We start from the raw sequence: 21,774 nt of genomic DNA on the forward strand, positions 1-21,774 counted from the left end.
ACATTCCAGTGCCCACCACAGTATCCCCCAGTACGCATGATCAGACCAGTGCCTGGCACAGTATCCCCCAGTACGCATGATCAGACCAGTGCCCGGCACAGTATCCCCCAGTACGCATGATCAGACCAGTGCCCGGCACAGTATCCCCCAGTACACATGATCAGACCAGTACCTGGCACAGTATCCCCCAGTACGCATGATCAGACCAGTGCCTGGCACAGTATCCCCCAGTACGCATGATCAGACCAGTGCCTGGCACAGTATCCCCCAGTACGCATGATCAGACCAGTGCCTGGCACAGTATCCCCCAGTACGCATGATCAGACCAGTGCCCATCTCCTTAACTTGCCACACTTGACTCAACTTCTCCCCATCACAAAAGGCCTGGAGTCTATGCCTCTGTTACCATGCTTTTGCCTCTGAACACGAATCTGTGCACTAATGCTCGTCTGTTGTAGCCTAATTGGCTCCTCGCTTCTTGTCCCCCACTGTGGCTGCATATAAATCCTGCAGCACCCACCTCAGTGCCCAGCACACGTGACAGCCAGAAGTTAATTATCACATCGATTCCTTTCCTCAGTGGAAGCCTCCTCATAATAGCACCCTTAGGGTAGGGTAGCCTGAGGAGGGGAAGCAGCTTTGCAGAGGGATCAGCCATCAGATATGGACAGAGGATGGTAGTGCACTGTGCCCTCAACCCTCCCTCCCTTCCTTCTTCCTTTCCTCCCTCCTTCCCTTCTTTCCTTCATTCCCCTTCCTTCCTCCCTTCTTTTCTTTCCTTTCCCTCCCTCTGCCTCCCCCCCCCTTCTTTCTTTCGACAGAGCTGATCTGGAACTCACAGACTTCCACCTGCCTCTGCTTCCCCAATGCTACTCCCACTCTCTCTCCTCAGCTGTCATTCAGGCCTTCCAGAAGCCCTCCCCTCCCTTGACCCCCCAGACCTGCTGTGTACACAGAGGCCACATGGTGAGGTGACAGACTTGGGCAAGGATTCTAGTCCTCAAATACCTTCTTCAGCACACAGCTACTTGGGGTCGTTTTGCAGACTCAAGAGTCTCAGCTGAGATGAGGGTTGTGGGAGGTATTTACAATTTTCAAATGCCTTTATAGGGGTCAGGGTTGTGGCTCAGTTGTTCAGTGCCTGCTGACACTGATACCTATGGTGCCGGTGACGGGCTTCTGTAACCAGCACTCCGGAGGAAGAGGTGAGAGTTCAAGGTCACCCTTAGGTGTGTACAAAGATCCAGGCTGGCTGGACTAGGTGAGACTGTACCACAAAGCAAACAAGGCTTTAGTCACAGAGTCTAGCGAAAGAGGCAGAAATCCAGGAATTCATAACTGTAGTAAATCCTGGAAAGGCTTGTTGGAGGCCACCAAGCACTCCTGACCAGATGCTCTGGTTTGAGGGAGGAGAGTGTTGGTTGTAGCTGCTTCATAGAGAGTGCAGGAGAGCAGTGGGTGGGGCTGAGAAGCCACACTGAACTGTAAGGATCTGGGAGGACAGTGACCAGATTGAGACAGGATTTCAGCTCCTCAGCAGAGCCCCTTACTCAGGGTGGGAAACAGCCGGGGCAAACTTTATTGAGAAGGAAACTTCATTTTGCATTCTCTCCTCCAGCCCCAGGTCCTCTAAAAGCCTTGCCTGTGAGTTTGAAGGTGTCCTGGACCCCGGCAGGTACTCAGCTCAGGCACTCAGCACAGGAAGGAAAGATCCAGCGTTGGCCCTGGAGAAGCAGCTCCAGGCCTGCGGTTCCAAGTGCCCTTACTGCTTTGGGTCTGTCCATCCTCCACCACAGCTCACCCCCCACCCCCACCCCACGCCGTCCTGCCCCTGCCAACCCTGGCGGCCCAGGACAAAGGGGTTGTGGCCTGTGGCCTGCAGAGGAGGGTGACTTGTCTCCTTTCCCAGCTATCACGTGAGGAGAAAGGGTCCACACCCTAACTCAGCCGCAAGGGAGTGCAAGATGTCCCAACATGTCCTGTAGAAGGAATTAGTCATTTTCCAGTTACTAATTTGCCTAACCTGTTCTGTTCAAACAGGCTGATTGTTTCCTGAAAAAGACTCACGGTTAATGGGATGAAGTCACTAGAGACGTGCCTAAACAATTGCTACCAGTGATCGTGGGCATGCCCCGGGACTGGTAACCAGTTAGTTACTCGACAGTCACCTTTAGAGGCTGCAGAGCAAATTCGGTGACTGCGCGCCGCCTGCTGGCAAAATGAGGTTATACCAACGAGAAAGCAGTTTGAGGAAGCCAATGGAATTGAGAATTGAAAATACATGGGGATGTAAGAAGCATCTGGAGCAATTTGTGGTTCGGGGAATTTGTGGTTTTTTTTTTCTCAATAAATATAAGTTGGTTAGAGGTCGGATGGGTGGCTCACGCATACCTCCCAGTTCTTGGGTGGAGGAGTCAGGCTAATTCAAGGCTAGCCTGGGCTGCATGAAACACTAACTCAAAACCAACCAGCCAAACAAGAAATAAAATCCACTGAGTGTGTGACTTCTTTGTTATTGTTGTTTTGAGACAGGGTTTCTCTGTGTAGACTTGGCTGTCCTGGAACTCGCTCTGTAGACCAGGCTCGCCTCAAAACTCACTGCCTCTGCCTCCTGAGTGTTGGGATTAAAGGCATGCTCCACCACTGCCCCGTGAGTGTATGACTTTTAATAATAAAAGTTTTGCACAACAGAAGCATAGAAAAGGTCTTTGGTCTAGTTAACGTTACTCGCATTGAGCTCTCTCCTGTATTCCTAAGACTTCATTTTTTTTTTTTTTTTTGCTGTGACATTTTCTGAATATACACCAAAGCAAAGCCAAAAGAACTGTTAAGCCCCATATCTCACAACTTGGATTCAGTGTACCCCAATATTGCCCCTCCATTTACCTCCTCCCCTTCCTCCATATTTTATCCCCCATCCAAGTATTGTAATCCACATATTTTACTTCTTTAAGGCTATGACATGCATTTCTTGAAATGGTGGGCATTTTCTTACAGAGTTACTTGCCATTATCATATCTAGGATTTACAATTCCTTAGTTTGGTCCACAGGCCAGTGCAGGCTGTTCACCTTGAGATTTTCTTCAAAACGTTTTTCAGTTGTTTGTGGATCTTTTAAGTCCACACAACAATGTGTTGCTATGTCTCTTAGCTCTCTCACTCTCTGCACACCCTTGCTCATTCTCTCTCTCTCTCTCTCTCTCTCTCTCCCATCTCTCGTTCTCTCCTCTTTCCTCTTCCACCCATCCTTCCCTCCTTCCCTCTTTCAAATAACACATCCCTACACACACTGAAATGCCCAGCTAAAGACTTGCAAGATAGCTCGGTAGGTGAAGGCACTTGCTATCAAGCCGTCTCCCTGAGTCCCATCACCGGGAATGCCACATGGTGGGAGGAGAGAGCCTGCTCATGCAAGGTTTCCTCTGACTTCCACAGGAACCAGTGGTACACACACGTTCATACCATACACAGACTCAAAAATGAATGTCATACATTTTAATAAAGAAGTGCTAAGGCATTAAGCACACCACTGTATGAATTTCGACAAGTGTGGCAGTTAACCTGAATCCTTAGCAGGCTGGGGACCATGGCCTCTGAGCGAACATTGCTCTGCCGCGCCCCGCCCCCGCCCCCGTGGTGTCATGCCTGTTCTAAATTCCATGTTAAACAGACAATTACAGAATGATGTGCATTTCTTTTCACGCTTCATATGATGATCATATATTGTTGCTCGTCCTCCTTTATTGCTGCGTTGTGTTCCAGTCCACAGATATCACTGTTTGCTCATGCATACTTCCACTGCTGGGCACCTAGATTGTTCCCAGTTGGAGCTAATATAAGTCAAACTGCTTTGATTATGCATGCATCTGTCTCCCCATGTGTGCATGTGTGTGCCAGCAAAAGTGTGTGCATGACGCTGTGTGTGTACATTATGTTTTATTGCAACAAGGCGTCTGGGTGCTTTGCGTCTTTTTGTGGACATACGGCCTCGTCCTGGTGTTGCCTTTCCCGTCAGGTCACAATATCTGTGGATGTGGAGGGAAGGCTGTGACAAAACCCATGCCTCTCTCATCCGAGACCTCCGCATCTCGGCAGCAGTTTACTGCTGTACAAATCAAATTATCTATGATGTCCCTTTAATCCACGAGTTTCCTGGGAAGTGCAGCTCTGAAGCCCAGGGGAAGCACTTTGGTAAGAGGGATTCAGAGCTGTAGTCTTCTCTGTATGAGAAAGCACTTCGTGCTGTTGTAGTCAGGGCTTCTGTTGCTGTGCAGAGACACCATGTGCAAGAGAAACATTTCATTGGGGCTAGCTTAAAGTTCAAAAGTGTAGTCCATCATCAACATGGCAAAGCACAGGCAGACATGGTGCTGGAGAAGGAGCTGAGAGTTTTATATCCAGATTCACAGACAGGTGGAAGAGAGTGGGACACTGGGCTTGGTGGGAGCATTTGAAACCTCAAAGCCCACCCCCAGTGACACACTTCCTCCAGCAAGGCCACACCTCCTAATAGTGCCACTCCCTATGGGTCTAGGGGGTCATTTTCATTCAGACCACCACAAGTAGGCTGTTTGCGCTCCTCAGTTTAGACACAGGCTTGTAAATATATTGCTGGGACCGTGCCCCATCCCTGCCCAGCTCCCGGTTCCCAGTAGGCACATCAGCCACTGGTTACAGATGAGCTTATTCCTCAGTAAATTATTCTGTTAAAAATTACAAAGCAGTAGTCTTAAAAACAAACAAACACAAAAACAAAACAAAACAAAAAAAAACCCTACCATCTTTCCTGGTTCTTCATAAAGAAACTTCCTTTCTCAACTTCTTGTCATACTGTGAAGACACGGGTGCCTGGCTGTCTTTAATTGCTAGTGAAAATGTTTATTTTTTAAATGATGTATTTATTTTTATGTGTTTAAGTGTTTTTGCTTTCATGTATATTATTTACTATATGAGTGCCTGATGCCCACAGAAGACAGAGAGGGTGTTAGATCCTCTTGAACTAGAATTATGGATGGGTCTGGGCCACCATGTGGATGCTGGGAATAGAACTTGAGTCTTCTGCAAGAACAGCAAGTGTTCTTAAACACTGAGCCACCTTCAAACCTTGTTTTTACTTATAGGAGTTATATTGATATATAGTTTATTTATAGGGTGAGAATGGGTTAGATGCTGCTGACAGGAGCAGAAATGGTTCAGAGACAGCTGCATCACCAAAGCCCACCCAGATGAAACTTGGAACCCTGGAGTTCAGTGCACAACTTGCAGGCAGCTGCATAGTGACAAGTGTCTTTTCAAGCAGTCCTGCTGGTTTAAGGGTGTCTTCTATCCATTCCTTCTGCTTTCATATCCTTGAGGAGGGAGGAATCCAGTGTATCTGTCAGTTTCAGGGACTTCCTGAAACCTTTGAGTTGTTTGCTTCCTCAGCTTAGCCAAGCTTTCCTGAAGGATGCAATGTTTCACCTCCCCTAGAACAAGGCACTTCCTTCTAAGGTTTATCTGGGTAAATTGGTCCACAACAACTTCTGTGTGGAAAATCCTAGTTCTTTGTAAGTCTGTGGACTCTAATGTTAACAGTGGCAGTCTTCAGCAAATGGCCTGTGCAATTCTTGAAAATGTAACAGTGCTCATAAACCTGGATGAGGGTGCTTCAGCAACCACAGTTTATACCAGATTCAGGGATCAGGTGGTGACTTGGGTGTTGGAGTCCACAAATCTATACAGTGAACTCACAGCTGGCAGACCAATAGGCAGACCCACGAGAAGTGTGTACGTACATGTCCACACATGTTTTGTAGAGCTGCGGGAACACTTGTCTTTTGGAAAAGTCATTGTCATATCTGTAAAGACCTTGGGAAGCCATGATTCTTCCCTTCAAAATGGGATTCATCCCGGAACACCTCAGCAGTGTAAACTCTTCACAGGCAGTGGCCTGACCTTGCTCCATTCCCTCTTTTAAATCCCAGTCTCTGACCTCCATCTTTGGAGACCCTGCCCCTGTGCCCCTTGCACCTTGACACCTCCCTGAGGAGGTCAGGACCACTCCCCCAGTCTATTTAAACTGCTCCCCGGAAAGTCAACATGTGATCTTCCCTCTTTTCCCCAGGTGATCGTGTTGGTGGCGGCTTCCTGATTCCCCTCGGGGCCACCCGAAAGCACAGGAGTCCTATTAAACCTGGATATCTTTTAATTCGGCTTGTTTTGATTCGGCATGATTGGGATTTTTGTGTATTAGAAAATATTTCTAGCACCCCATACCATGAGGCCTTGGAATGATGTCATTCACTGTTTGTTCTAACAGTCAAATTTACATAGAGTCAGTCCCACAAAATTACCTGCTAAGGGACCACATAGAAATTTCTATAGAAGACCGGCACTGAGCAGGAAGGCAGCGTGCCCCACCTTTGCTAACAGACAAATCTGGGCGTCCCCAAAGCTGGTTATCACCAAAGAGATTAGATGAAGAGAATGGGTGGATCCAGGATTCAGGGTTGTTTAGTAACTTTATCTAATAGTTTAGAATGCCAGATACTTCCCCTTGAATGCTGGCTCTTTCCTGGGTTGGGTCACCTGTTCCAAAGTACAGCTTTGTCAGGTTTTACCTGTCCCTTTTTGTGATTTTGTTATGCATATTATCATTGTCTATGGAATTTTCCAGCTAAGTCTATAAAGACTGGAAACCTCATTGAGATCAGCCCTTACTCTTCTCTTTCTTCTTCTTTTCCTCACTACTTCTTCCCCTTACTCCCCTTCCTTTCTTCTTATTCTTCCCCTTATTCTTATTCCTCCTCTCCTCTATGCCCCCTTCATTTCATTTTTTCCCCTTGCATGAAAAATAAAGAAGACGCAGAGGTCATGTTCTTGAGTTAATTTTTTACCCTTAGATCCTCGCCTGCCATAGACACCCAATTCTGAGCCCCAAAGGGGTACTGAGGCTGGTACTTAATACCCCCATACTTGGGAAATGTTGTTGAGATGACCCCTCTGATCCAGGAACTGTGGTTGATCCAGGAGAATAGAGGAGCTAGGTGTAACATTTTGAGTTATTCTCTCACCTCAGTTATGGTGGATAGCTAATTAATCTTGTAATAAAAAAATTGGGAGCCAGAATTGAAGTAAGACCCTGAGAGACGGGGAGCAGCCAGAGTTGGTCCCTACCTCTTACCGTTCCTCTCCATCTTATTGTAACTGCCCTTCAGTTGTATCAGGGCTGTATTTTAAAATTGACTTAATTTATGATTTCTTTGTTCTATCATTATAAATACTTCATGAAAATATTTCACATTGGAACATAAGATTTGAGGTAACCTAAATCTTTGTTACTCAGATTTGGCTCTTGAATAAACTATCTCTTATTCCCTTTAAAAAGAGAGAAGTTTTTTTTTTTTTTTTTTTTTTTTGCATTGGCACCATGTAAACCTGACTACACAGCTGGAGTTGTCACAGAGGAGGGACCTCTCAGTTGGGAAAATACCTCTGTAAGACGATAGAGTGATGCCCTAAAAGATCATTGTGTGGCTGGCCAGATGGTTTTGTGGGAAGGGGCACTTGCTGCCAAGGCTGATGACCCGAGAACCGTCCCTGGGACCCACATAGCAGAAGGAGAAAACTGTCTCAAAACGTGTCTTGTGATCCTGTAGAACATTAATTAGTGATTGATGGGGGAGGGACCAATCCTTTGTGTATGGGGACATTGCTGGGCTGGTGGTCCTGAATACTGTAGGAAAGACTGAGTAAGCCATGAGGAGCAAGCCAGTAAGCAGCACCCTGCCATGGCGTCTGCATCAGCTCCTTGAAGAGGAAGAATTAGTGGAATTGTTGTATGGATAATAAACATTAGAATGGAATAGTGGTTTCCATATTCCCAGGGCAAAAGTCAGAATGCACAGCTGTTTTCTAGAAGTACTTTGACCTTGAGGAAATCATGTGAAAATGGTGATTGTTCTGTGTTCTCTGGAGAGCTGGTTTTCTGAAGGAACTGTACAGCCTTTGCATGGCCTTGGTCACGAGATGGCCCTGTCCCACCTGCAGTGTCTTGAATTATTGGGTACTGCAGACAGTGCACAGTAAGGACTGAAATTGTAGGGTGTGATGTTTTCAGAAAACATGCAGATTAGATCAGGGACTTTTGGTATGAGGAACTTGTTTTATCCCCCAACTACTTTTGTCTTTTGTGTATCAATCAACAAGTAAATCTTTACGTGACTCTTTGAGTTCAGTGCTTCGAACCTGTTCCTCCTTGCTGCCATAGGCCTGAACCGCATCTTGAGGTGACACAACACAGCACACCAACAGCTTCTGCCTCCAGGTTCCTGCCCTGTTTGAGTTCCTGACTTGACTTCCTTTGATGATGAACTGTGATGTAGAAGTGTAAGCCAAATAAACCGTTCCTTCCCCAAGTGGCTTTGGTCATAGTGTCTCATCACAGCAATAGTGACCCTGACTAAGACACAAGTGCTATAGGGCTTAGGGGCTGGGGGTGCTGCTGCATGAGTATGAGACCCACAAAACAAGCTGGGTGTCCTGCACATGCCTGTAATCCCAGCTTTGAGGGAGGCAGGGGTAGGAAGACTTCCGGGGCTTTCTGGCTTCCAGCCCAGCAGAGAAAACACAAAGCCTGGGTTCTGGGAGAGACCCTGTCTCAAAGGAATGGGTGAGAAGGACAGAGGAAGACACCTGTTCAGTGGCTTTCACCCACTGAGCCATCATCCTGGTCACACAGAATTCTCTCTATTCTGTGTGATTACCTTTCCTTCTCCTATAAGAGGGAATATGGGTTTCATAACTGAAAGTGAAGAGCTAGAGATTTGATAGACTGGCCCACAATAAATTTTTGTTGTTGTTTTGTTCTTTTCCAAGACAGGGTTTCTCTGTAGCTTTGGAGCCTGTCCTGGAACTAGCTCTTGTAGACCAGGCTGGCTGGCCTCAAACTCACAGAGATCCACCTGCCTCTGGCTCTTGAGTGCTGGGATTAAAGATGTGCACCACCACTGCCTGGCTAAAGTTATGTTTTGAGAGACAATCAACATTACCAAAAACAAATGAATAAATAAATTGTTATGTTACTCTGAAGAATTTTCTAGGTAAAAATCTTCACTGGGCTCATGCAATCAATGGTGCCTCAATAGTCAAAATTTTCCAGAAAGAAATCAGTGCCAAAAGGGAAGTAAGGAACGACAGAGGAAGGCCATGAGCAGAAGAGAGAACAGCAAAAAGGAGCCATTTGTGATGAACTGGGTAGAGGGAAGTGGGGGAGGGAAGGGAACCCTGTGTTTGCAGAAATGTGATGCAACTGAGTTCCTTCTGATGATGGATAGCCCTGCATCCCCTCCAGGTACTACGAGCATATCTGCATCTCACCAAGCAACACCAGGTACAAAAGGCTTAGAAGGTTTCCAAGGATCTTTGCCATCTCTCTGGGGGCGCAAGCCTGAACACAGAATGTTAGGGAATACACAAGGTAAGAGGCACATGCTGGTAACTCCAGAATTTTACAGAGTTAAAGCACATCTGGAAAAAGTCACTGGTAGAAAGGTGGGGAGGTGGTGTGGAGGTAGCGGGGCTCAGGGAAGGCACTGCCAGTGGGAGAAAGGATGTTCATTAGGACACAGGCATGCAAGAGGAGCTGACTGAACCCAGAACTAGTGAGGCTCAGTGCAGGAGAGCCCAGGAGTTAGGGGTTTTCTTAGTGAAATAGGAATTCATTTTTTCTGAAGCTAGAAGAAGGAGAAGGAGGGCAGCCTGGAGTGAGGGCAGGACTGATGGAAAGATCAATAGGCAGTGGCCTCCAATGAAAGCTCAGGATTGGTTCTCATGATGGAGCTGCAGAGGAAGGACATACGATCCCGACTTCAGAGGGCCCAATACAGGCAGACCTGAGTCCTACCACACAGACAGAAAGCAAAGAGTGCGGTTCATAGGGAGGTAAGGTAATGCATACACCAAAGATGGCAACAAGCAGGCAAAGGCAAGCTCAACCACTGGAGAAATGCAAATTAAGGCTAGAGACACCGCTTTTTAGTATCTCAGACAGATTAGACAAGAAAGATAGATAATAACAAATGCTTGTGCCGGTGCAGAGTCAAAGCTTTGTGCAATCCACAGGAAAACACTGTGGGAAACAAGAGCGCAGGTCCATGAAAGCTGAAACAAAGTTACCAGACTACCCAGGAACTCTATTTCTGGGCTTGCCCTCAACAGAGCAGAGACAAGGACTCCAACGGATAGCTGTGCGTCTGTGTCACAGAATCATTTACAACATCCCTAAGTGGAAACAAACCAGATGCTCACTGATGGATGAATGGATTACATATGTATATAATTTATTTTATGTTGCAGTACTGGGGCTTGAACATAGGCCTTTGAGAAGCTGAGGCAGGAATATTCTGAGCTCAAGGCTAACCTGGGCTATGCAGTGAGACATGGTCTCATAAACAATCAAATTGGTTTGTTTATATATAGAACGTGCTATATAATAAAAGGCCCCATGAGCTGTCTTCCTTGATCTTTCCCTGTTCTGTTCTGAATGTCTGCTTTGGAAGATGAGGGAGAAAGTCTGAATGAAGTTCTTGCTCTTCAGACCTGGGTAAACATGGGGACCTTCCCACAACTAAGACAACAAAGGTGCATTCTACTATCCATGACATAACATTCTGCCAGAGGCTCACGGTGTTTCTCATATTGTCAGTAAATCCAGAAGCCCATGGTGTTTCTCATATTGTCTGTCAGTAGGTCCAGAAGCCCACGGTGTTTCTCATACTGTCTTTCAGTAGATCCAGAGGCTCACGGTGTTCCTCATATTGTCAGTAAGTCAATGGCATAATTTTTTGTCCATACGATCAAGAAAAGTTCTACAACATCCTCAATCTATACGTCTCAGTTGAATCTTAGTACACGCGTTACATATGTTCTATAAATGGTTGTAAACATTAACTTAGCAAATAGCATTACTGATGTGGAAAACACTGAGGTTTTTGAAAGTGTCTGGTCACATTTTCCTCAACCATTCCACACATAACCACATTTCAAATGTACTTTGGTTTAAAGACACATTATTTGATACATATTTTTGCTTCTTTAATATCAAACCAGCTATCAAGAGCCATTTTTTTCAGTCAGTGTCTCTCTATGTACTTCTACCTGTCCTAGAACTCACTCTGTAGACCAGGCTTGCTTCAAACTCACAGAGATCCTCCTGCCTCAGCCTCCTAAATTCTGGGATTAAAGGAATGAGTCACCATGTCCAACAATAGCATTCTGGACTTAAGCCTAAATGATGCTGCTTGCACACTTCCATCTTCATAAAGCTAAAAGTCTTCTTGCACTTAGGACTAGGGGTAGGAAGGGCTTCACCACTATGCTTGGGGCCACTGAAAGAGCAAAATTTTAAGCAAAATAATGCAGTCCTCCTCAGTTGGGAACAGAGGTTTTAGGTAACTCAGATCTCGTGCTACTCTGTGCATGCTTGCAGATGCCCCTGTGAGGAGTGGATCTGACGTACAGCACACATTATGCAAATTTCCCGATGCAGTCTACGGATAATGAGTACTGACTGTGAGCACTGCACACCAGACTCAGCTGTAAGCCAGCAACGGACAAGTTTTGCTCCATCTCTCTGAATCTTACAGATGTGAGATATTAACGTGCAGTGCTTTCCTTATTAGGTTTGATAACTGTTGACAGAATGGTGCTGCATTTTATATATTTTAAACTTTTTATTGTCTGTGTATTTGTGCATGTGTATATACACGTGTGTACGTGCGTGTGTGTATGTGCGCATGCGTGCTTGTACATGTCATAGTTTATGTGCGGAAGTCAAAGGACAACTTGCAGGGGTCAGCTCTCTCTTCCCACGTGTGTCCTGGGATTCAAATCAGACACTGTGCTTTATGGTAGCACTCTCTGAGCCATTTTGCCAGGCTGGCGTTGCATTCTCCCGTCACTTTCAGTCTTCACAGTGCTCTGGACTTCCCCCTCAGATCACAGGTCCTTAAAGTCTACTTGGCAATTAATTATTCCCCATGCCTCGGCCATCCTTTGAAGTAGTAAAACAAGTAGGTATGGCTTTTTTTATTAAAAAAAAAAATGATTTGTTGAAGCTCTTTCTATATTTGGACAAGAGCCTGCTGTTGGGTACACATGCTGCAATTAACTTCTTACCCTTTGCGGCCTGTCTTTTTCTTTAGTATCAATTGAGAATGAGAGTCTTCATTTTAAATTATTCATATTTACCAACTAGAACCTTAAAACAGTGTCTGGCCAAACAGCCAGCCAGTGGGAATAAATTTCTAAATTCAGTAACATGAATTTACACGAGCTCTCTGGCTAAAGTTGCACATTCTTTCTTTGGAATGTTTTTTTCTGGAATGTCATTTTTAAAATAATAAAAAGAATTCCATTCCTTGAGGAGGCATGGAAATATAGCACAATATTTAATTCTGCCACTTGGTGGCGCCACAGAAAACTAACAGAACTCTTAGAAACTATTCTGAAAGTTTGGATGGCAGTAGCTGTTTATTAACAAACCAAAAATGTGCAGCTCTTGTAGCTTCTGTACAGAAAGAGGGTCCAGGCTAAGCACTGCTGTACGAGTCCTGATTGCTCACAGGAAAAGGGTAACCAGGCTAGCCCAGTTTTTACTTCAGTTATAGTCTAAAGCGCTGACCTAGCATTCTTAGACTATTTCTGCCACAATAAATATAATAATATTTCCTTTAAAAACCTGAAGAAATAAAATTGATGTTCATCTGTCCTGTCAGTTTCATTTCTTTCTTTTCTCACTAGGTGCAGCCACTAACCAGGTTAATGTGTAGCCTTCCAGTTCTTGTCTCTGCACTTTTACTACCTGCTTATGAGTTTAAGAATAATACAAAGGGTGAGGGCAAAAAAAGAGAGAATACAAAATGTTACTTCATGTGAGTCTCTCTCTCACACACACACTCATACACACACTCATACACACACACATACAAAGGGATGTAGGCAAAAAATAGAATAATACAAAATGTTACTTCATGTAGGCCTCTCACACACACACAAACACATACAAAGGGGTATGGGCAAAAAAAGAGAATAATACAAAATGTTACTTCATGTAGGTCTCACACACTCATACACACACACACACACACACACACACACACAATTTTTAAAATAAGATCTTGCTATTCAGCTCTGGTTGGCCTAGACTCACTATGTAGTCCTGACTGCCCTTGAACATGAAGTCCTCTTGCCTCAGTCTCCCAAGTGTTTCTAATATATATATATATATACACACACACACACACACATATATATATATACACATATAGTTTGTTTGTTTGGGTTTTTTGAGACAGGGTTTCTCTGTAGCTTTGGAGCCTGTCCTGAATCTAGCTCTTGTAGACCAGGCTGGTTTTGAACTCACAGAGATCCTCCTGCCTCTGCCTCCTGAGTGCTGGGATTATAGGCATGTGCTACCACTACCCAGCTTCTACTTCATATTTTAAAAATATACTTATATGATATTGTAATTTACATTTTCTTGAGACAGTTTCTCTGTGTAGCCCAGGCTGGCCTGGGAACTTCCTAGCTCTACCAGCCTTTACCTTCTAAGTACTGGGATTAAAGGCTTACACAGCAGTATCCAGCAGAACTTATTACATTTAATATAGTGTTTTAATATATTGATGTTTTTATATATGTGTAGATAATGTACAAATGTAGTTCATTAGTTTCAACTGCCGTATTATCCTCAACATAGTTTTTATTAATTCATATTATTCTATCAAGAAATACTTCAATGCTACACTTAAATTAATCCCTAACAGAATTGTAAAGAATATTTTAAATTAAGAAAGGAAGGCAGTTTTCCATTATAAGGTATCTCAAGCTATCTAATTTTAGTTGTTTTTTCTTTTTAAACCATTAACGTTCTTCACATCTCAATGCGTGGCAGAAATTCTCGGAAATTTCCGAACGGTCTTTTGGCCGCTGAAAATGGTTCAGATGCATGGAAAGGGGTCGGGAGTGGGCACGTGGCATGTGAGCAGAGAATGGACGCAAATCTCAATGTCAAAACAGCCAAGGCAATGACGGTTTTCTGATCCAGGGAGGGGAGAAGGGCAAGCCTTATAAATCTGTGGTAGGTTTGACAGTTTACAGTGCAGAGCAAGTCTTGTAAATCCAGATAACGACTGAGAGACCGCAGAATACAGGCTTCCAGGCTCCTCTTCAAAGATGCAACCAGCTGACGCCAGGCAGTTGCTATGGGAACCACGGGACAGGGTGGCCAGAATTCTCGTTGCTCTTAGAACGCTTCTCCTTCCGGTTCTCCGTTCCTCACACTCCCTGTCTCCCTCCGTGTTGCTCCGAGCATTCCGTAGGCCCCATATTCTTTCCTCTTGAGGCTGGCTCGTCCCGAGCCGGGTCGCCATCTTGACGCCTGGCCCAAGATGGCGCCTCGGGCCACAGGCCGAGCACAGGCACAGACCAGGCACGTCGGCCGGGCGGCACACGCGTAAACTCGAGCACGGGAGGGCGGGGCAGTGATGTCAAGACGTCGTCCCTCCCCCGTGGTCGCCCCGCCCCCGGGTCCGCCCCGCCTTCCTCCCGCCCCGAAACCCGGAAGTGGAGGAGGAGGCGCGGCGGCGAAGCTGCAGAAGCTGGCAGAGCCCTGCCCAGGAGCAAGTGCGGGGTTGGGGGCGGGGGGCGGGGCTCAGCAGCCCGGGCGGCCCGGCCTGGACGGGGCGGGGGAGGCCATGGCCTCCGCAGAGTTGCAGGGGAAGTACCAGAAGCTGGCTCAGGAGTACTCGAAGGTACCCATCGTGGGTGGGGAGTCAGGGGTCCCTGGCCCTGCGGCCTCGGCTCGCCTCGGCTGAGATTTGGGACGGTGGGGGATGCTGAGGGCTCCTCCTCTCCTCTCCTCCTGCTTCCACCATTACGGTGCCTCCACCTGCCGCTGCTGGGAGCTAGGGCCGGGCGGTGTCTGGGTCCGTGTGCATCTCTGCGGAAAGGAGCTGGAGTTTGATTCTTCTTGCTGGACAAGACAGCTTGGAAGTGGGATGACAGGAATCCAGGGCTCAGCCTTTGGTGCTGGCGTGAGAGGAAAGGAGGCATATGAGACCACCCCCTTTGCTCACTGCTTCCTCAGTTTGCCCTGCCCAGTGATGGGGAAGAGCACCATTCTCCCTTCCCGAGGGGATGGTTTAAGGATAAAAAGACTTATCTGCCTCCACATCAGTTGGGGAGGGTAATAGTGAGTATTATCGTGTGAACTGCCTCTCTAGGACAGGTGCTATAGAATACAGGTGTTGTCTCTGTTGATTTTGACAGCTTGCGTGGTGGGGCCGTATCCTTTTTTCATGTATTTTCCTTACTAGAATGGGGCAGTTCACTCAGCAGGCTCTCCTTACAGAATCATGCAAAATCGGGACTTCATTCTCTGTAGTGTCGGCCTTTCAAATGGTGGAACCTTTTTCTTGGACAAGGGTGGTGCAGTTTCTGGCTTAAGGATATTCTAATGAAGTTATTAAAGCAGAATCTCATGACTTTGGAAATGATTCAGTAGTCACGTTCAATTTTCAGTTTTCTTGGCATTCACAGAATTAATGAAAAGATTTAGCCCCTCTTATAATTTGAAAGAAAAAAAAAACCTCAACACTTTATAATTTTATTAAACATATATTTGAGAAGGTAAAATGAAATATTTAAAGGAAAAATGAAGCCTGCACCTAAACATGCACTCTGAAGTCTCCAGCATCAGATGGGAGCCTTTGGTGAGACTCTGCTCATCCCACTCATGCTACCATGGGCAACCCCTGTGCATTGCTATTTGAAATCCCTTGGGAGTCTGTGGCTCCCTGTCAGAGACAGTGGGTTGTCTTTTGAGGAGGACTTCCTTGTTTGAAAGAGCCAGAAATTTGGAACAATTCCATATGATGAAGGAGGGTGGGTAGAGGACGGCAGTGCCCAAATTTGCCACTACTATTTTTGGTTGAAAATGTTTCGTGCATATAAAGTAAGGGGAGTGATTTCCATCTCTGGAGGGTAAACAAGTTTGAAAGGCGAGCAGTTCCAAATGGCCTGTGAGTAGTGGTTGTGGTGCTGAAAAAGGTATACTGCCTCCTGAAGTAATAAAAGATGTTGGGAGATTTTATTCTTTTGGGTATGCATGCATATAAATGTGTTCAACAAATTCATATTACGTGCACCTTGCACACAGGGTCAATTGAGTGCGCCAGAGTTCGAGCTGCAGAACCATCTTTCATAGGCTCTTCAAATGTGGGATATAATTATGATACAAAGTGACATTCAGTGGGGCACAGAGGAGAGGTCACTGGGCAAGGGTGGATGTTACTTAGACCAGGGAGTGGGGAAGGGTGTTGAGGAAAGTGGTAGCTTTCCAGTTAAGAGATTAGCTTGTGTTTGCTGTCGTGAAAGCCCCTCAAGATGCATGGTGGATGTGGTGAAGGGGAGGGGGATCAAATCATGAAGGGTGTGAACTTTGTTAAATATGATGTGTGCAATGGGAAATGGTCGAAGAAACCTATTCATCCATCCATCCATCTATATTTATTAGTGTGTGTGTGTGCGTGTGTGTGTTTATGTAGGTGACATGTGTGTAGTGGTCAAGAGACAGCTTTTGGGAGTTGCTTTTCTTTTCTACCATGTAGGTTCCAGGGATTGAATTTAGGTCATCAGGATTGTGACAAGTGCCATGAATGGTTGAGCCATTTTGCCATCTTACAGATTTTTTTTTTTTTTTTGATTTTTCGAGACAGGGTTTCTCTGTAGCTTTGGAGCCTGTCCTGGAACTAGCTCTGTAGACCAGGCTGGCCTCGAACTCCCAGAGATCCGCCTGCCTCTGCCTCCTGAGTGCTGGGATTAAAGGCGTCAGATTTTTTTTTTTTTAAGGGAGTGGTATTATGTTTTGGAAGGAAGCTGGTAACTATGTGGTAGATAGGTTGAAATAGAGATTCTTGTTGGACCACACTGGGAAGAAAGTGTAGAATTAAGTAACATTTGTGGCTGAATGGAGAGGAGTTTTAGTTTAAAAATACTTTTAGCTTACTCTTTTTTGAGGGCTGGCCTTGTTCATAGCACTGGATTTAGGAACAATATGAAGAGTGCAGATGCCATTCATCCTCGGGTCTTACTTTAGGACTGGGTGAGGGAAGACAGAGGTGGTCAGCTGAGGTGAAGGATTGTCAAGGATCAGTCCCTACTACCCGAGGTGGGAAGGTCAAGAGGGAACAAAGGGGTGTTTTAAAGATGTAGATTTCGGGATGCAGGGATAACATAGGGATATGTTAAAGTTGCATGTTTTATGTGTCAGCTTGAGATGATGTTGGGAATCATTGCTGACATTTTTTTTTTAATGGAGATGAACTTGCTAAAATTAGCGGCAAAAACTAGTTGTTTTATATATTCCCATAAAGGCTGGGTGGTGTTGGCACACGCCTTTAATCCCAGCACTCAGGAGGCAGAGCCAGCCTGGTCTACAAAGGAGTTCCAGGACAGCTAGGGCTGTTACACAGAGAAACCCTGTCTTGAAAAACAACAAAACAATAGAAAATAAATATTCCCATATAGATGAACTTGAGGAGTTAATCGGAGTGTGAGTGTGGGGAACACCTGTAGGAGTGATTCACCAGGAAGAGGGGCCGCTAGGGAGGTCTGTTGAATTGGGTGGCATCTCCCCTGCGGGGCCAGACATTTCTCATTCTTCTGTTTGCGCTTTCATGGACATTACTGAACACAGAACCAAAGAGGCTGGGTGAGGTGGCTCAAACCTGAGGCGGGGGATTGCTGTGAGTTCTTTATATAGACCAGCTTTGGCTATGAAGAGAATTGCAAGCTAGCTCTAAGACCCTGTCTCAAACACACACACACACACACACACACACACACACACGCAGACACTGGTCAAAGACTGCATGTACTTTTCGTTGCCTGTCAACTTTAGAGCAAAGCAATTTCTAGATTAGATCTCTACCTTGACGGCCTTGTCCCACGGAAGGGGTATGGTATCTGTTTACTGCCTTCCCTGGTGGACCGATTATGTACTAATACTGAAATGTACTTGCATTGGTCTTCTGCCCTATTTAGGATGCTAAGGAAAAGATTTCCTGTTACCATGTAAAAGGGGAGAAGCAGGCAGGATTCCTGAACCAGGACATTTGCATTCCTCCTCATCGCCTTCCAAGCAGATCTCAGCCTGTGCTCGGAAAAGGGCCTTTTCTTACTCAATAGTACGGGCAGATATTTTCCCTTGAGAATTTTTTTCCCCAAGAATGACATTAGTTTTGGAATAGCATCGCAATAAAACACATGCAGTAGTAAACTGTGAGTATTCAGAGATACGGGGGTAAGGTAAAGTTCTCAATGACAAAAATACGGAGGATTACAGCAAATTGTTTTTTTTATAAGTATTTTTCATTCTTTGACGATTTCATATATGTATGCAGTGTATCTAGTCATATCTACCCCACCTCTTTCTTCCTCTCCTCCTCATCCCCAACACATCCTCTTTGTACCTTCATGTCTTCTTTTGAGTTCTCACTGAGTCCAATTAGAGCACTGCATGTACACAGTGCTGGACCATTCACTGGAGCCCGTGCAGCCTACCAGGATCCATTGCCCCAAAGAAAATGGACTCTTCCTTCCCCAACAACCATCATTTGCCAATAGCTTCTCAGCTGGGATTGGGGCCTTGTGTGTCCCTCCCCTTAAGCTTTTTAAATAGCTGTAAAAAGAGGCAGAGGATATAGTTAGAGTAGAGCAGTGATGTACTGGGAACAGGTTGCTAAAACAAAGGCTTCCAATGGAGGTTAAGGCCACAGTGGTTTGGGTAGCTAAAGTCACTGAGACTGACTTCAGTTCAGTAGTTTTGGAGAAGGAAAGATCTGTCTCAGCGGGTTTCAGAGGGTTTTTGAAGTGAGCAGGTAAAAAATGCAAGCTACTTCTTTGAGATGTGAAGGAAAGCTAATGAAGGCCCCAGCTGCCACATCGTATATTAAAAATAAAAGACCAAAAGCTACTCCCTGTTTCCTTTGCCACTTGATGCTCTCCTTATTCTCTGGTATATCAGGGAAAAGGAGGTGGTGAAATGTGTTAGTCTGGCTCATTTGATTCCAGCCTGCTTTCCTTCAAAGAGCACTTTTGCCTGATACCATGGTATGTGTGTGAGCAAGTTTCAGGATTTTCCCAGTATTAACGCTCTCTTGGGCCAATAGTCTGCAGAATCTGATTCCCAGTTCCCCATCAGCAACACCGTTTGAGGATGAGGTAGAAATGCAGACTCCTGGGTCTGCACTAAAGGTGTGGAATCTGAAACCAGCAAGTGGGACCTGGCAGTGGGACAGACACCTGGCAGTGGGACAGACACCTGGCAGTGGGACAGACACCCGGCAGTGGGACAGACACCCGGCAGTGCCATCTGGCAGTCTGTGTTGTGGCGAACCTTTGTGGTTTGAATATGCAGTGTATTAGTAACCTCGTGTTGCCACAGCAGAGTTCCCCAGGCAGCAAGTGACTTGTGTAAAGGTTTATTTAGCCTTGCTCTGCTTTGGAGAATCAGAGTGCAGAGGGAGCAGACGGAGTAGTGCAGGCTCAGCGTGAGCACCTCCTACTTCTCTAGCAGGCGGTGCTTGCAGCGGCAGGGTAGTGAGAGGAGCAAGCACTTGATTACATTGCACAACCCAGGGCATGGCGAGGAAGAACACGTCTCTGCCTTTCTCTGAGACCTAGTGACCTGGGAACCTCCTGCCAGACCCGCTTCCTAATGTCCATAGCATCTCCCCCCCCCCACCAAAACAACAAAAAATAGGGCCCACCCTAGACATCAGCTTTTATGTGTGACCTTTAGGGGACACTTAACCTCCAAACCTGAGCACGTGATAAACTTTGGGTGTCCTCTTTCAAAGAATGTTATCAGTAGCATAGCTTTTGTTCTGATAAAGATTGTCTTTTTAAAGCTCTCTTTGCAGTCTTAAGAACCAGTAGGGAAGCCAAACAGTCTTTATTTTCCTGTCAGTTTCTTTTGCAATTGATGTGCCTGCTTATGAAGATGGGTGGCCTTTGGGAACCTTTCAGACCTGTTTCCTAGTGCGGAGCTACTTGGGAAAGGGCCCAGTTTGCTCTCTAGATGATGGGGCTTGGTAGAACCTGATGAATCACCAGCTCCAAGAGCTCCTTGGTCTAAATTGCATGAAAATTGAATACAGTTTTCGTTAATCTGTTTTGTTTTGCTTTTAGGACATGGTTTTTCTGTGTAATAGTCTTGGCTGTCCTGGAACTCACTTTGTAGACCAGGCTGGCTTTGAACTGACAGAGATTCACTTGCCTCTGCCTCTCGAGTGCTAGAACTAAAGGCATGCGCCCTCAATTCTTTAATCTTGATGTGTAGCTTTCAGTGGCCCAATTGGGACAGCTCTGTGTTTGGTGCTGTGGGAAGAATTTTGCATGAGAAGGGCAGTGTTCTTTTTCTTTGCTGTTCAGTAGAGCAGCCTTGTGTGGAAATTAATTTATGTTTATTTTTCTTTTGTGGGTGTGTGTATGTGTGTGCACATGCGTGTTCACAGGTACACATGCATGTGCCACAGCAGACATGTGGAGGTTAGAGGACAGCTTGTAGCTTTCAGTTCTTTCCTACCGTATGGGTTCCTGAGTTTAGCTGGTCAGTTTTGGTGACAAGTGCCCTTACTGACTGAACCATCTCACTGGTCCCATGTCTAGAAGCTTACCAATCAAAAAACAAAGCTAACAAGGCTAAGGAATTGAAATTTGAGATTTCATTTCATCTTAAATAATTATAAAAAAAAAGCAGCATGTGGCTCATAGTTACCCTGTTGGACAGTGGTATCGAAACCCTGGCTTTGTACCTCACGTAGCTTTGAGTAAGTCAGTAGAAGACCCCTTACACCTCCCCAAACGACAAGTTCTGGCCAGGTAGGTCCAGGGTGAGGCCTGCAATGTGCTCCTAAGCTGCTGTAGTAGCTGTCCAAAGACCAAATGTTCTAGAAAGACAAGGTCTGGCATACCCTTCCCCTGCTGAGGGGCAGCTAACCTGCAAGTCTTGCTGGCAGGAATTTTATCTTAGCCATTTTCTTTCATGAAGACAGAGTCAGAAGGAAGGGTTCCACCTGAAGGCATGCCTGAGAGGAGGCTTTTCCTTTGTCAGGGACAAAATGACCGCTGATCCTCATGACCCACAGTCTGTGCCTGCCCCCATCTTCTTCCTTCCTGGGGTAGGGAGACGTAGTAAGTCAGAGAAAGACCAGCACATGTTGGTAGCAGAGTAGACTGTTGCAGATGTTAGGACTGGATCAAGTTTTAGGGATCTTTCTAGCCCCAGACACAGTAGCTGGGACTGCACATGGCTTTAGTTGTCACAAACTAGCTTTAGTAGTCACAAACTATCTTTAGTAGTCACAGATTGCGTGGAGTCATGCTGAGGTGTAGGGTTGTCTTTTATGCACATTGTAATGAAGAAAAGCTGTATCTTTAAAGTTCATTTTATAGGGTTGTAAATCATTTATAAATGTCAGCATGTCTACTGCATGAAAGTAGCCACGTAAGAGCAGTTGTGACACAGACAGTGGTCGGGTTTACGTGAAAAAAGCCACATGCATGATTTATTTCTTCTTCCCCACCAAGTCTTCTAGTCCTTGTGGTTCTGAAGTCACACCCCCCTCCTTTTTGGGCCTGCGATCTAAACAGAGATTTACAGAATGACGTAAGGGGGTCATAGCTGGCTTATCACCATCCTCTGGGTCTCTAGAGAAACATCTGTGTCAT

The 21,774-nt window shown here is 45.6% G+C and overlaps 1 protein-coding gene across 1 annotated transcript in view; it reads left to right on the plus strand.

Annotated features, from left to right (window-relative positions):
* Positions 1 to 14,510: 14,510 nt before the first annotated feature.
* Ppp1r21 (protein phosphatase 1 regulatory subunit 21) overlaps positions 14,511 to 21,774 on the plus strand; it is a 61,588-nt gene continuing 54,324 nt past the window's right edge. The window contains exon 1 of the mRNA XM_041631084.1: positions 14,511 to 14,792. Within this exon, the coding sequence (XP_041487018.1) occupies positions 14,526 to 14,792 (267 nt within the window). The 5' untranslated portion in view covers positions 14,511 to 14,525. The remainder of the gene's footprint in view (positions 14,793 to 21,774) is intronic.

The sequence above is a fragment of the Microtus oregoni genome, unplaced genomic scaffold (genome assembly GCF_018167655.1).
Source record: "Microtus oregoni isolate MIOR12 unplaced genomic scaffold, Mior012 000036F_ref0000092, whole genome shotgun sequence".
Classification (NCBI taxonomy): Eukaryota; Metazoa; Chordata; class Mammalia; order Rodentia; family Cricetidae; genus Microtus; species Microtus oregoni.